This window comes from Tupaia chinensis, unplaced genomic scaffold (genome assembly GCF_000334495.1).
Source record: "Tupaia chinensis unplaced genomic scaffold, TupChi_1.0 Scaffold144899_1, whole genome shotgun sequence".
Lineage (NCBI taxonomy): Eukaryota > Metazoa > Chordata > Mammalia > Scandentia > Tupaiidae > Tupaia > Tupaia belangeri.
In genome coordinates, this window is record NW_006204759.1 from 4,585,662 (window position 1) to 4,599,976 (window position 14,315).

At 45.5% G+C, this 14,315-nt stretch overlaps 1 protein-coding gene across 1 annotated transcript in view; it reads right to left on the reverse strand.

Annotated features, from left to right (window-relative positions):
• ANKFY1 (ankyrin repeat and FYVE domain containing 1) overlaps nucleotides 1-4,820 on the reverse strand; it is a 118,640-nt gene extending 113,820 nt beyond the window's left edge. Inside the window, exon 1 of the mRNA XM_006167603.2 lies at nucleotides 4,787-4,820. Coding sequence (XP_006167665.1) covers nucleotides 4,787-4,796 — 10 coding nt within the window. The 5' untranslated portion in view covers nucleotides 4,797-4,820. The remainder of the gene's footprint in view (nucleotides 1-4,786) is intronic.
• Nucleotides 4,821-14,315: the final 9,495 nt, after the last annotated feature.

Sequence of the window (14,315 nt, forward strand, 5' to 3'; positions counted from 1 at the left end):
ACTGTGGTCGACTACATGGGAGTCCAGTGACATAGCCATTATGCTAACTGCTGGTCTCATACTCAATAAATTAATATATTCCTTCAGCCACAGGCATGATCCTCTGTTGGCAGACACAGCAGCGAACGAAACAGAAAAAGCCCCTCGTGGGGTTTATGCTCCAGTGAGGTGTGCTCTCTAATGAGGTGACAACTGAACGGACACCTGCGTGAACAGAGGTTGGTCAGCCATGGGGAGAAACAGAGGAGGGCTGTTCCAGGCCGAGGGAACTACAAAAGCAAAGATGGAGAAGTAGAGGCATGTCAGGCGCTGTCACGAAAGGCAAGGAGGTTAGGGTGGCAGCGAATGAGAAGATGGAAATAAAGTTACAGTGTAACACAGGGGCCAGACCCTGTTGGGACTCGAAGGTCATTAGAAGGTTTTGGAGTATGTTTCAAGAGCCTGCGAAACCATATGGGAGTTGGGGGCGGAAAGGCAGGTATCAGACATGATCTGATTTATGTTCTAAAGAAAACACTGCAAACTGTAAAAATGGGCTGTGGGGAAAGAAAAACAAGGAGAAAAAAAAGCAAAAAGCCCACAGAGGAGGCTGCTGAAGCATCGCAGTTAGGAAGGAGGCTTGGATTAGTAGGATAGCTGTAGGATGCAAAATGTTAAGGGAAACAAATTTTGGGACAGATTTTAGCTAAGTATATATGGTCAGACCAATAACCGTAGATTGATGGAAGAACAGAAGGTTTTCTTATTCATTTTTTTTAAGAATTATTTTAACTTTATTTATTTGTTATAATTCGACCAGAGAGGGACAGAATGAAAGAGAGAAAGTGAGAAAGGAAGCCGCCAGGTCCGGGACTCAAACAGCAGTCGGCCATGTGGGTGTCCAGCGCCTTGAACTACCACCCATCTGCCAAACCCCTAGCTCATTCATTTTTGTGACACAAAGTGTATACGTTTGAGAGAGGACCCCTCCATCCCACCAAACTGGGCTGAGTCATGTTACAATCCTTTTTTCCTTCCATTTTCCATCCCATCAGAATTCTCAATATGCATGTGTGCATGTCGCATGTTTTTCAAGGGTCCGAGATTTGAACTCTGGTCTTCCACGTAGGATCTAGCTTACTGTGCACAGTATTTAACCGCTGCACCACAGAGCCAGCCTAAGAGAGTTGTCTTCCAAATGAGTCCCATCTTTTTTTTTTTTCTTTTTTTTTGGAGAGGTTTTTGGTAGAGGGCACGTGCACTTGCCAGAAAGAGAGAGACAGAAAGCGAGAAATCCCCCCCCTGGGGGGGGGGGGAGAATGGCCACACCGTAATCCTTTCTTCCCCATTCTCTTCTCGGGATCTTGGGCACGCACGCACACGTGCCGGCATGAGTCTAAGCCACCGGGTCTGAGACTTGAACTGCGGTTGACTACATGGGAGTCCAGCAAGATAGCCATTACACTAATTGCTGGTCCCTGAGTCCCATCTTAAAAAAAAAATAAAGAAAGAAGATTCTGTACGCTCCACTGCTCAAGGTTCTATTATCTCTTCCTCGGTGCTATTCCTCGCACTCTCACACCCCCAACAAGCACCCACAAACAGAATGTCCCCAGAGTGTGCTTATAGATAATCCAACTGTTGCACGACACAGGTTTTGGCCACTTGAGTATGTTTAAATGAGCAGCTCAGAACAAACATGGCTGGCTCTGGTAATTCTGACTAAAGAACCAGCAGCAGTGAACAAGTGTACCCCACCACCAAGTATTTTCCAGCTCATCTTGCCTTGGCGTAGGGAGCTCCCTCAGTTCAATGAGCTAAGTATCTAGAAAGCCTCACTCAGGTCTTCCCAAAGCTAGCAACATTGTTTCTAAAAAGCCTAATTCTGAACACAGGTGGGGAACTGGGAGGAACACCAGGTGAAAGACAGCCGGCACACAGGCAGCCGCACACTGAGCGCAACGCTGGAAGCCACAGGGCCAACCTCTCCAGTCGACCGGAAACACACCCAGTACAGCCAGATCCTGACTAGCTAGAGGGCTGGGGGAAGGCGACTGCTGTGTGATTAAGACCTTGTCAAGAGTGCCAGTCTGCCTCTCTCATGAAAAGACATAAATAAAATTTTTTAAAAAGGTAAAAGGGGCGGAAACCAGCAGTTAGTGTAATGGCTATGTCGCTGGACTCCCATGTAGTCGACTGTGGTTCGCGTCCTGGACCCGGTGGCTTAAAACTCACGCCGGGCACTTGTACATGAGTGCCCAAGATCCTGAGAGGAGAATGGAGGAGAAAGGACTGCGGCGTGACCATCCCCCCTGGTGGGTGATTTCTCGCTTTCTGTCTCTGTCTCTCTCTGTCTGGCGAGTGCACGCGCCCTATAGCGAAAACCTCTCAAAAAAAAAAAAAAGGTAAAAGGTGGAGACCAGCAGATGGCGTGGTGGTTGGGGTGTTGTTTGAGTCCCAGACCTCTCAGCTTGCTTTCTCATTTTCTCTCTGATAAGCAAGCACACATGCCTTATAGCAAAATTTAAAACAATTAATAAAATTAAGTAACTAATTCTTTTTCTTGGGGGGGGAGAGGTTTTTTGCTATAGGGCGTGTGCGCTCGCCAGACAGACAGAAAGCAGGAAATCACTCCCCAGGGGGGACGGCCACACCGCAATTCCTTCTCTTCCATTCTCCTCTCGGGATCTTGGGCATGCACACACACGCACCCGGCGTGAGTTTAAGCCACCGGGTCTGGGACTCGAACCACAGTCGACTACATGGGAATCCAGCGATATAGCCATTACACTAACTGCTGGTCCCAATAACTAATTCTTTAAAATAAAAAAAGGTAAAAGGGGCCAGCTGGTGGCATGGTGGTTGGGGTGAATGGATCCTAGCAGTCTGAGGGACATGCTGGGCATGTGTGTGTTTGCATACATACCCAAAAAGTACCAGGAGGAGAATGGAGGCGAAAGGATTGCAGAGTGGCCATCCTTTCCTGGGAGCTGGGGAGTGCTTTTGCACTCTTTCGCTCGCTCTCGCTCCAGTGAGCACACACACTCTATAGCAAATGTAAAATAAATAAATAACAAAAGATCAAAAAAGGTCAAAGAAAAACTGGTTCAGAACCTCACGCCATTGCTTTACCTATCTACTCACCCTGCTCAATTTGAGCTAGAAAGGGTGTTTGTCCATTTAAGGAATACAGCCACCGGCTAGAGGTCTTCCAGGCCACCCTCACACTATCCCAAGACGTGACAATTAGTACACCTAAGCCTACGTGAACTCCTCAGGGCTGAACCAAATGCAAAGCACAGCAGGAAAACTGAAGGAAAAAACAGATGCCCTGCACAATTCCAACCTTGATAATTAGTGCATTCCCTCAACTCTCAACTTCCATCCCTAGTGCAAAAGTGCTAGACTGACAGCCACCTCACACGAAGCCTTCCTGATCCTTTCTACCCACCTCACTGCTCTGAGCAACAAGCCCCAATATGGCAGGCGGCTCAGTGTGCAAAACCACCCTCTGATTTAAAAACTAGCTTCAGGGATGCCATAGCTTGCTTTCTTTTCCTTTTCTTCCTCCTCTGCTTTCAGAAAATATTCAGCAGACAGTCCCCCTCCAGGGGGTCTAACACAACAGAAAAAGCAACGCCAAAACATGGGTGCCAGTCCCAGCTCTCTTTAACTTCGGCCTAAATTCCTTCATCTCTAAAAAGTAAATAACACACATGCCAGGCCTCCAAGGTTAGGAGGTTATTCTGAAGCCTAATCCAAATGAGAAAAGCCTGCAAACTGTCATGTGCTACCCGAATCTAAGGATCCAAGAGTGATGGGTCCAGTCAAAGCTTAGCTCAAAGCCAACAGGACTGGTCATGACCAAGCACGCTGCAGCCACGCAATAAACAGTAAATCAACGAAGGGATATTTCTCTCCTAAAACGGGGTACATAAGAGAAACGCACTGGCCAGGTCCAACAGTGTCCCTGTACTGTCTCTGCCAGGAAACTCCCATCCGCTGGCTTCTCGCCCCCACAGATACAGTAAGGCTTTGACAATGAAGAATGCTAATATTGCTGCTCTGTGAAGGGAGAACCGGCGAAAAGACCGAACTGCCTTCACTTGCCATGTCATAAAGTACGTGCTGGACTGCGAGGCAAAGGAGCAGAGAGGCCTGGTTTGAGCACACCTCGTGCGAGCAGAGCAGTGTGACCTTGGCCACCTCCCTCACCAAGCAAACCCCTTCCTCCCTTCCCGGTCCCTAAGCCCGAGGGAAGAATCCCAATGGGCCTGCGCGCCCGGGCAGCTGCGGGGACCCGAGCCCACAGTGCGCGCCCATTTGGCGCGCTGGCCAGTTTCAGCCCTGGATCTTCCCCACCCCTCACCCCAAGAGGAGTCCCAAGCTCTTCCGCAGACTAGGGATGTACCCCTTCCGGATGCAGGACGTGCCAGGACAGCAGTTTCGATTTCCGAAGGCGAAGAGCTACTTCCCCCGCCGTCTGGGCACCGCGGGTATCCAAAGGAGCCTCCCTGCCGCCCTCGAGCGCCCCGCGGCAGCACTCAGTCCCAGCATGGGACCTCCCAACCCGGCTCTGCAGCTCGCCCAGGTCCCCTGGGGTCGGGGACCGCGGGAGGGGCGTTGCCATAGGAACAGCGCTCAGGACCCCAACCCGCGGAGCTCAGGGTAGGCTGCAGGGAAGGCTCGCGAGACCCTCTGTGCCCCATGCGACCACGCTCGGCAGTCCTCTCCCGGGGCTGCTTCGCCCGGCCAGCAGCGCCCCCACAGCTCCGCACCTTCCCGCGCGGCTCCATAAAAACCCTACCTTCCGCCATGTCTGGCCCGGCCCTGCCTGCAGTCTCGCGAGAAGTGCACGGCTCAGTCCGGGTGGCGTGGAACGAGGAACACCAAGTCTCGCGAGAGCCATGGGAGGGAAGGGAGAGGGAGGAGTCCAGGGTAGGAAAGCGGAGTGAATCAAAGCGAAGAGGGTCGGTGGACCCGAGGTTGGTGGGAACCTGGTCTTTCACCCGGTACTTTCGAGGCTCGGAATTTATCAGGCACCGAATGAGATCTGCCATGTTGCATGTCCTTGCAGGGCACCGAAAAGGACGGACACGGGAACATAGACTCTGGGCACGCTTGATTGTGCTAGGTTTGGGCTGTGGTTTGTTGATAAAGATGGGAGAGCCTGGGGGGAAGGTGCCAATAGAGAGGGAACGGCTAATTAATGATGGCTTGAGGTCCCTGGGGAGATGAGATGCGATAGAGAAGAGAAGGGATACTTTAAGACTAGAAGCTAGTCATCTCGTAGTCCACTAAAACGTTAGGAAACAAGAACATGCATTATTGATAGATGTGTATGAGGGGGAAAGATTGTTGGACGACATCAATTTTAAGGGTGAAATTCTTAGGCAAAGACACCAGAGAGGAATGAAGAAAAATTTGAAGAGGACTCTGAGGTTGGAAGCTTTTCATGTATTTGTGGATATGTCACTTTTTTTTTTTTTTTTTAACACAGCCCTGGCTGCAGAGGCAGACAGTTTGAATAATAGCATTTGCCCAGGGCTTCGGGTTTTATTGGCAAAAAGAGGTTGACAGTGCTATATACTATCCTCAGGTCATCAAACATGGGATGCTGACTGGCTAGGGACTGATGCTGGAGCCATGAAACTGCAGGTCTCTGTAATAACTGAAAACCAGGACCATGCAAACAGTTGTGAAAGCCCTGTGGTCAAAGTGGTAAACTGGAGTGCGTTAGTTAAACAGCACTAGGAAATGACAGCCCACAAAGGGCCGTGGAATAGAGTGGCTAAGTGGTAATGAAAAGCCAGGGAGGACCAGCAGTTAGCATAATGGCTATGTTGCTGAATTTCCATGTAACTGACCATGGTTTGAGTCCCGGACCCGGTGGCTTAAACTCATGCCAGGAGTGTGTGTGTGCATGCCCAAGATCCCAAGAGGAGAATGGAGGAGAAGGGACTGTGGTGGCGTGACGATCCCTCCTGGGGGTGGTGGTGGATTTCTCACTTTCTATCTCTCTGTGTCTTTCTGGTGAGAGCACACGCCCTATAGCAAAAAAAAAACCAAAAACCAAAAAAAAAAAAAAAAAAAAAGAAACTTTCCAAAAAAAAAGAAAAGCCAGGGAAATGAGATATTGGAATTTAAAGCTAGGAAAAGAAGATCATAGGCAGTTGCTGAAATCTTTTTTTTTTTTTTTTTGGAGAGGTTTTCATTATAGGGTGCGTGTGCTCGCCAGACAGACAGAAACATAGAGACAGAAAGCGAGAAATCACCCCCCAGGGGGGATGGTCACGCCGCAATCCCTTCTCCTCCATTCTCCTCTCAGGATCTTGGGCACGCACGCACACGCACCTGGTGTGGGTTTTAAGCCACTGGGTCCAGGACGCGAACCGCGGTTGACTACGTGGGAGTCCAGCGACATAGCCATTACGCTAACTGCTGGTTCCCAAGTTGCTGAAATCTTTAGTGAATGTAGAGATGACTGGAAAATTAGATGATAGCAAAAATAGAGTGCTAAAAAAGGACATGTCTGAATAGTGTAAGACCTTTTTTTAAAGAATTATTTTAACTTTATTCAGTTTTCTTACATTTTAATTTGACCAGAGAGGGACAGAGTGAGCAAGAGAGAGAGGAAAGTGAGAAAGCAAGCGGCCAGGTCCGGGACTCAAACCATGGTTGGCCATGTGGGAGTCCAGTGCCCTTAACCACCACTCCACCTGCCAGCCCCCAGCATAAGATCTTCCAAAAAAGATTTTTACTCTGGGCTAGCCTGTCGCTTAGTGGTTAGGGGAGACAGATCCCACATGGCTGACCACAGTTCAGATCTCAACCCCATCAGCTTGAAAACACATCAGGGCACTTGTACATGTGTGCCCCAAATTCCGACAAGATAAATAGAGAAAGGACTGCAGTGCAACCACACCCCATGAGGAAGCTGGGGGTGCTTTCTCCCCCTCTGGCCAGCATGCACGTGCCTCTGGCAATAAAAAATAAGTTATTTTGTTTTTTGTTTGTTTTTTTACTCAAAGGAGAATCAAAATAATGCTTCAACAGTTAAGGCCTGCAGGGAAAGTGGTGACTTTGAAGTAGGGTCTAGAGTTGAGATGATAGGTTGAAAGCAGAATAACTACGATGAGGGTATTTGAACTGAAATGAGAGGATTCAAAGTTGGAGAAGTTTTAGGTGCTGCCAAGGGTAAGCCCTAGTGGGAAATGAGGTGAAGCGGAGAAAGAATCTGGAGTTTAGATCAAGAAAACATAGGGTCAAGGGTTAAGATTTTGAGGAGTAGGTGGGATTCTGGGAACCAGCAGTTAGTGTAATGGCTATGTTGCTGGACTCCCACGTAGTTGACCGCAGTTCACGTCCCAGACCCGGTGGCTTAAAACTCACGCCGGGTGCATGTGCGTGCATGCCCAAGATCCCAAGAGGAGAGTGGAGAAGAGATTGCGGCATGACCATCCCCCTGGGCGGTGCTTTCTCGCTTTCTGTCTGTCTCTATCTGTCTGGCGAGCGCACACACCCTATAGTGAAAATCTCTTCCAAAAAAAAGAGTAGGTGGGATTCTAATTGATAGACTCTTGGGAGGGAGCGGGGACAGGATGTTGAAACTGTAAGAACTGTGTGCTTGGGACCAGCAGATAGTGTAAGCAGTTATGTCACTGGACTCCTACCTGGCCAATCACGGTTCAAGTCCCGGACCCAGTGGCTTAAAACACACCAGGCACTTATGCGTGCATGCCCAAGATCCTGAGAGAATGGAGGAGAACGGACTGCAGTGTGGCCATCCTCCCTGGGGGGTGATTTCTCACTTTCCCTCTCACTGTCTTGGTCTCTCTCCAGTGAATGCTTGCCCCCTAAGGCAAAAATCACTATAAAAAAACCCTAAAACTGTGTGCCCATGAGTTTCTGTGCCAGTTGCGGCGGGAAACTAAAAGTATGAAGGAGGTACGGGCAGAGATGTACAGCAGAGTCTTGGTGTAAACCTCAATGTTTCCCTGTCTGTTGAAAATGGTTTATAAGTGTGCCTCTGGGGCCTTCCGGGTAGCCAGGAAAGCCAGTCTCATGAGGCCTCGAGGAGTCTCATCTGTTTAGAGTACCATACGTATATTTCCTAGGTCAGAACATAAAACTGACATCAGTTAGCAAGTACTGTCAGCTAGTGCCTGGTTTTGCTTCATGATTTTTCTTTGCCTCTCCAGCCACCATACCAAGTTCTGGTACAGAGCAGGTGCTCAAGATGTGTTCTCATTATACTTGGAGTCAGGAGAACTGAGTTCAAGTAACACTCCACAACCAATTCTGTGGTCATCACTGGCAAGTCCCTGTAAGCTTTATGCTGCGTCTCAGATTCTCCATCAGTTTCATAAAGAAACTGGCCACATTGCAATCCCTTCTCCATTCTCCTCTCAGGATTTTGGGCACACACGCACATGTGCCTGGCCTGAGTTTCAAGCCGCTGGGTCCAGGACTCAAACCAAAGTCAACCACATGGGAACCCAGTGCTTGAACCACTACGCCACCTGCTGATCCACGGTTCTTAATGATTTTTGAAGATAATGACTACCTTTGAGAATTTGATGAAAACCAGGGACCGTCTCCCAAAAAACTGATTTATTCTTATAGTATAAATGCAGGAATAAACCAACCTGTGTCCTTTCAGAATGTGCCCCTGGCTAAACCAAAACTCACCTGAAGGGATTTAACCAACTCAAGGGCTACCTGAGTTGATGACTACCTCTTCCCCACAACTTATCCTCAAGGAGACTCTATCAGAGGTGAAAGCACTACTCTTAGAAATGGCTCATTCTAACCTTCCAACCCTGGGCCTTTGTCTTATGAGGGGACACTTTACTGGCCTGACTTCCATGACTACGGAGAACTTAATAGAGCCTGTAAAACAAGTTTAGATGGAGCTCCATTAGCTATTACCTGAAATACAGAAGTTTTGAAAAATCTGAGCACTGGGGGAACCAGCAGTTACGTAATGGCTATGTCGCTGGATTCCCACGTAGTTGACCGCGGTTTGCGTCCCGGACCCGGTGGCTTAAAACTCACGCCGGGCACGTGTGCGTGTGTGCCCAAGATCCCGAGAGGAGAATGGAGGAGAAGGGATTGTGGCGTGACCATCCCCTCTGGGGGGTGATTTCTCGCTTTCTGTCTCTATGTCTCTGTCTGTCTGGCAAGCGCACACGCCCTATAGCGAAAACCTCTCAAAAAAAAAAAAATCTGAGCACTGGAACATGGTTCATTTTAAATCTAATTGAGGTTTTGCTATCAGATTATAAAAGGAGCTTCGTGTGAAATTCAGGCAAGGGACATAAAGTGCAGAAAGGGACAAAATGCTGCCCACCTTGGGTTCAAGAACACAGGAGAACAGGCTCTGGGGACACAACGTGGTAACATGGGAGGGGGGAGGGGGAGAGGAAGAAATCTCGACTGGTGGGCCACTGAATTGGGGCCAAGTACCACCCTAACACATCTACCATAGGACTTGAGAAAAGTCTATGTTCCTGAGCTCTGGTTTCCTCACCTGTTAATAAAGGTTAACAGTACTCGGTAAGTAAGCAAGGTCATAAAACTAAATTCTGGTACTGCATCATACTTGCTCTGGAATCTTTGCAAACTAATCTAAACCTGTTTCCTCATGAGAAACTCTTACTTTGGAGGATCCTTACAAGAATTTGACTAGATCCTTTATGAAACACATAATACAAGTCTGCCACAAAGTAAAGGCTCAATAAATAGAAATTTATTTTCCTTTTTAAAAAAGAATTAGTTGATTTTATTATTATTGCTACAGGGCACATGTACTCACCAGAGAGAGACAGAGAGAAATTAAAGAAAGTGAGAAAGTAAGGTCTGGGACTCGAACTGCAGTTGAACATGTGGGAGTCCAGCACCTTAACCACCACGCCACCTGCTGGCCCCTAGAAATACATTTCTAGTGCTTTTTTTAAAAAGAATGAACAGTCACTGTGAACATACAAGTACTCCTATAAGATACTGCTCAGAAGGGGAAAACTCAATTGTTGCTCAAGTCTTTCTATACAGCTCCTATTTCTGAGAGTCTGGCTGCCTTTTCCCTTTTCTTCAGTTTATTTCACCTATGTGAAGAAGATTCAAGACTTTCTAATCATGTCAATAAAGCTCAGTGTAAGGTGCCAATTTAACAAGTCAAAAAGTCCAATCCTACATATCTGAAACTCAACAACCAGAAATGCCTTACCAGGGAAATAATTTTCCCTGCAAACTGAATGCTAAAGGGATTTGCAGGCCTCCAGAAGATGAAGTTTAAATTTGCTAAGGTGATTACCAGCTGTGTCTTTATAAGGGGAAAGGAGAAAATCAATTGGTCTTTCCAGGAAGCCTAGTGCCCTAGCCCAGCAAGCAGACAAAAACCTGTTCATTTGTATTGGAAGCAGCATGCATGCAAATAAAACCCTGCTACATACCTTGAGTAGATGATTATGTGTAAAAACTGATAGTGCAAGTTCAGGAACATCATCTAGACTCTTTCACAATAATTTTATTCTAAATATATTTATCAGGGAAATTAAACTCTGGAAATGACCTATCTTCCCAAATGTTATTTCTAATTCAGCTCATATGAACCACTCTGACTCCATTTTTCTCTGATTTTTTAAAAAAATTATTATTTAATTGTATTTTGTTATTATTGTTTAATTTGACCAGAGAGAGATAGAGACAGAGGGCAAGTGAGAAAGCAAGCCACCAGGGCTGAGACTCAAACCACAGACAGCCATGTGAGTCCAGGGACTTAACCACCATGCCACCTGCCAGCCCCTCTCAGATTTCTTAAGGAGAGGGCTTAATTGCCCCTGGCAACTTATATCAAGTACAAGCCTCTGCCTAACAGTAAATTCATGAGCCAATTGTAATAATTCAGAATAAAAGGCTAGATATATCATGAAGAGACCCCCCAAAAAAGGGTACTCAGTCTCGTCTCTTTTGCCATTACTTGCTAAGTGACCCAGGGCAGGTACTGGGACCAGTTCCCCATCTGTTTAGAGGGAAAATACTGACCGAGATGGTGCCCGCGGTCTTTCAGTTCACATTTGTATCCGGGTTGCTCACTGCGTATCTTATCTTTAAGGCAGAGCGAGTTTAGGCCAAGGACAGAATCCCCAGTAATATTCTAACATGTTTTCACTCTAAGGTTCTAAATCACCATGAGCAAAAACTGATTAAAAATGGTGCTTGGCAGTATATCTGGAATATGAAATTCGGCATTACAGCTTGAGCATCCCTAATCCTAAAATCTAAAATGCTCCAAAATCTGAAATTTTTTGAGTGCCAACATGACACAAGTGGAAAATTCTACCTTTACCTCAACTTACAGGTCACAAGCAAATCACTACAATACAAAAATAGGTAAAATTACCTTCGGGCTCTGTGTGTAAGATACACATGAGACATAAATAACTTAGACTTGGGTCCCGTCCCTTATATATTTCATTACATTTATGCAAATTAAAAAAAAAAAAACCCTACAGTCTGAAACTTCACGTGCCAAGCATCTTGAATAAGGGATATTGTACCTGTACATCAGGTTGAAAGTCAAGTAAACTTCCACCTTCTGTTTCCTTCTTTAAATAAAGCTTGCAAAATTCTTGATCAATGTTTCCCTGTGGACCCTTCAGTATCATATGCTGTTTATAAAGAAAGAATCCCACAACTTGCTTTTAAGACCTACATCCTCAAACCAAGATAGCTCATGATACAGCCTCTAAGTCATCATTTATTGGTTTATAGAGCACCCATCACATGATTGAGGTGCTTTACAATACAGTAAACATCACAACAGAACTCACATAGTTAAATACAATCAACAAATTACAGAACTTAAAAAAAAAAAAAACAACCTGGAATGAAGCAACATCATGTCAAATTTTAAAAACGCTGAGAAGTGGCAGTACAAAAAAGGTAATTCCACCAACTGGAGACCAGACGGGCATATACACAGGAACCACAACCCAGAGTGGGCAGATCTGTAGAACATGAGTGAGCATGTCAACTGAATTTCCCAACAGAATGAAGGCCATTGAAGAGACTGTGACACCCAAGTGATCACACAACTAGTGGAATTACCTCACAAACATTATTACCTTGTAATGACAAGGAAATCAACCTCATGTGGATTTTAAGCTCCAGAGGCCAGAAGGCCACTGAGGATCATCCACTCCATTTTGAGCACAGACCAAAACCCATAAGCCTCTATGAGAACTTGGAATCAATTCAGGAAACAGCCAACAGTTCTACAACCCCTAAGACTACGTAGACATTTAATGGCTGGACAGAGTTAGGGGGAAATCCTTTTCCTAAAGCAGAGAAGGTTCGCCTCACACTAATGATGAAGCACTGGTATGACAAAAGCCCTCTGGTTTTGTGTCACCTGAGTGTATGTAACATAGAGGCATTCGAATTTATGTTGTCAGATGAACACTGGGAAAGGCACAGATGACATCTCTGACAGAGGAAAGGACGACTAACTCCTCTTGAGGCCTGTGTTTCAGTACATAGCCCGGTCAGGGGTACCAGGTGGAAAAGAGCGTGACGAGAGATGCACTCCTTCCTGTCTCTCCCTTCCGCTTCCCTAGGTCTAGCCCTAAAAGCCTCATGGATATTCCAAAGTAACTGCACTAAAGTGGCACTTAGAGAATAGTTGTCCCTGAGTCACTAGGTCATTTGCTACTCAATGAAGAGCAGAATCCTCTATTTTAACTCAACAGACTGCTAGCGGAATTGCAGCAATTGGAGAGCAAACTTCCAACACCATGTTGCCACAGCAACCACATGGGAACAATTTCCAATTGAAGAGTTAAAAGGAGCTGCATCCCACGTTCCTTGTAGGTAAGCCATGCTGGCATTTTAGGGCAACAACTTTTACAGAGTCTTTGGGAAAAAAAAAAAGTCACAAAGTTATAGAAGAAAATCAGACTCCAATGAATCATACCGGTTTTCACAGTCACTACGCATTTAGGGGTTTTTATAACGTTTATGGGCTTTTACAATGCTTCAGAAAGTAGAGAACAGACTGGGATTTAGAAAGATCACTCTACCGTGACTATATCCTCAACCATTTACTCCTGCTTTAAAAAGAATGTACAAAGTTTGTAGAGGTCTGGGCTACTGGCAGGAATCCTTTCGCTTTTCTGTCAAGGCATTTCTGTAAGCCCCACAGAGCAGAAATGCACTAATTCTCACTGATTCCCATAATCAAAAACCATGTCAAATCTGGGACTGTCTCAAGATCCCCCTTTACATGACAAGAAATACTTCCCACTCCCAACCTCACAACAAACAGCAGAGCCTAGGCCTGCCTCCACATAGCACACGCTCATTTTTCCATTTTTCCTCATCAAACATTAATCAGATCCAAGTGCACTATGTCAGTAACAGAATGTCAGTGACAGAACCTGTACGTAAAAGAATGAAGATTACCCCTGTAATGCTTTCAGATTCACCTAAAAATCTAGATAGAACCCAATACATATACTGCCATAGCCATGTGATTTTTCAAGTACTAAGTTTGTTTGCATAAGGAATCAACCTGAGATTTTACTAAACTGTACTTCTCTGGCATTCAGTATTACAACCTTCATTCACATACAATAAAAGCCAACAACTTGACAATTATTGGAAAAAATTATATTTTGGAAGAACTCACTACATAAGGTGACAGAATTCCAAAATCAAATTACATGAAAATATACATCGCAATTTCTTTGTACAATAGGTGAGAAAAATCTGCAGTGTAGAAGAATAGAGCAAAGAAATATGAAGGGCTGAGGAGAAGGGTATGAGGATAAACAGCCTTTTTAATAGCAAACCCAGAAGTTAAGCAGAAAGCTTGTAGCCGTGCATGCTTTTATTCATCCAACCTTAACGTTAGGCAACTTATGGAGAAAAATAAAACCAAACCAAAAGTTATGTATTGTTTCGGGTCATTTTCAATGAGTTGAATTCAGAACCAACTCTTTACAGTTCTTGGGAATAATGACTGGGTTCAAGAGCTCTCAACAACCAAAAAAAAAAAAAAAATGTTATTGCTACATCCAATCCGAGAGATGGGTTCAACTAGAATACAAAAAGGACAAAGCACCTAGTGATGACCACTCCTCTGAAGTCATCATTAAAAATCAAGTAATTGCTTATTAAGTATTTCAGTATTTGAATTAAATGATTTGAGAACTTCCTGGCAGAAGAGAAAAAAGCAAAGGGAGTGTGTCCAAACAAGGAAGATACAAAAGTTTAGTAAGTGAAAGAGTTTAATGAAGCCTCAATGGTTTAAAGGAAATTAAATGGAAACTTTT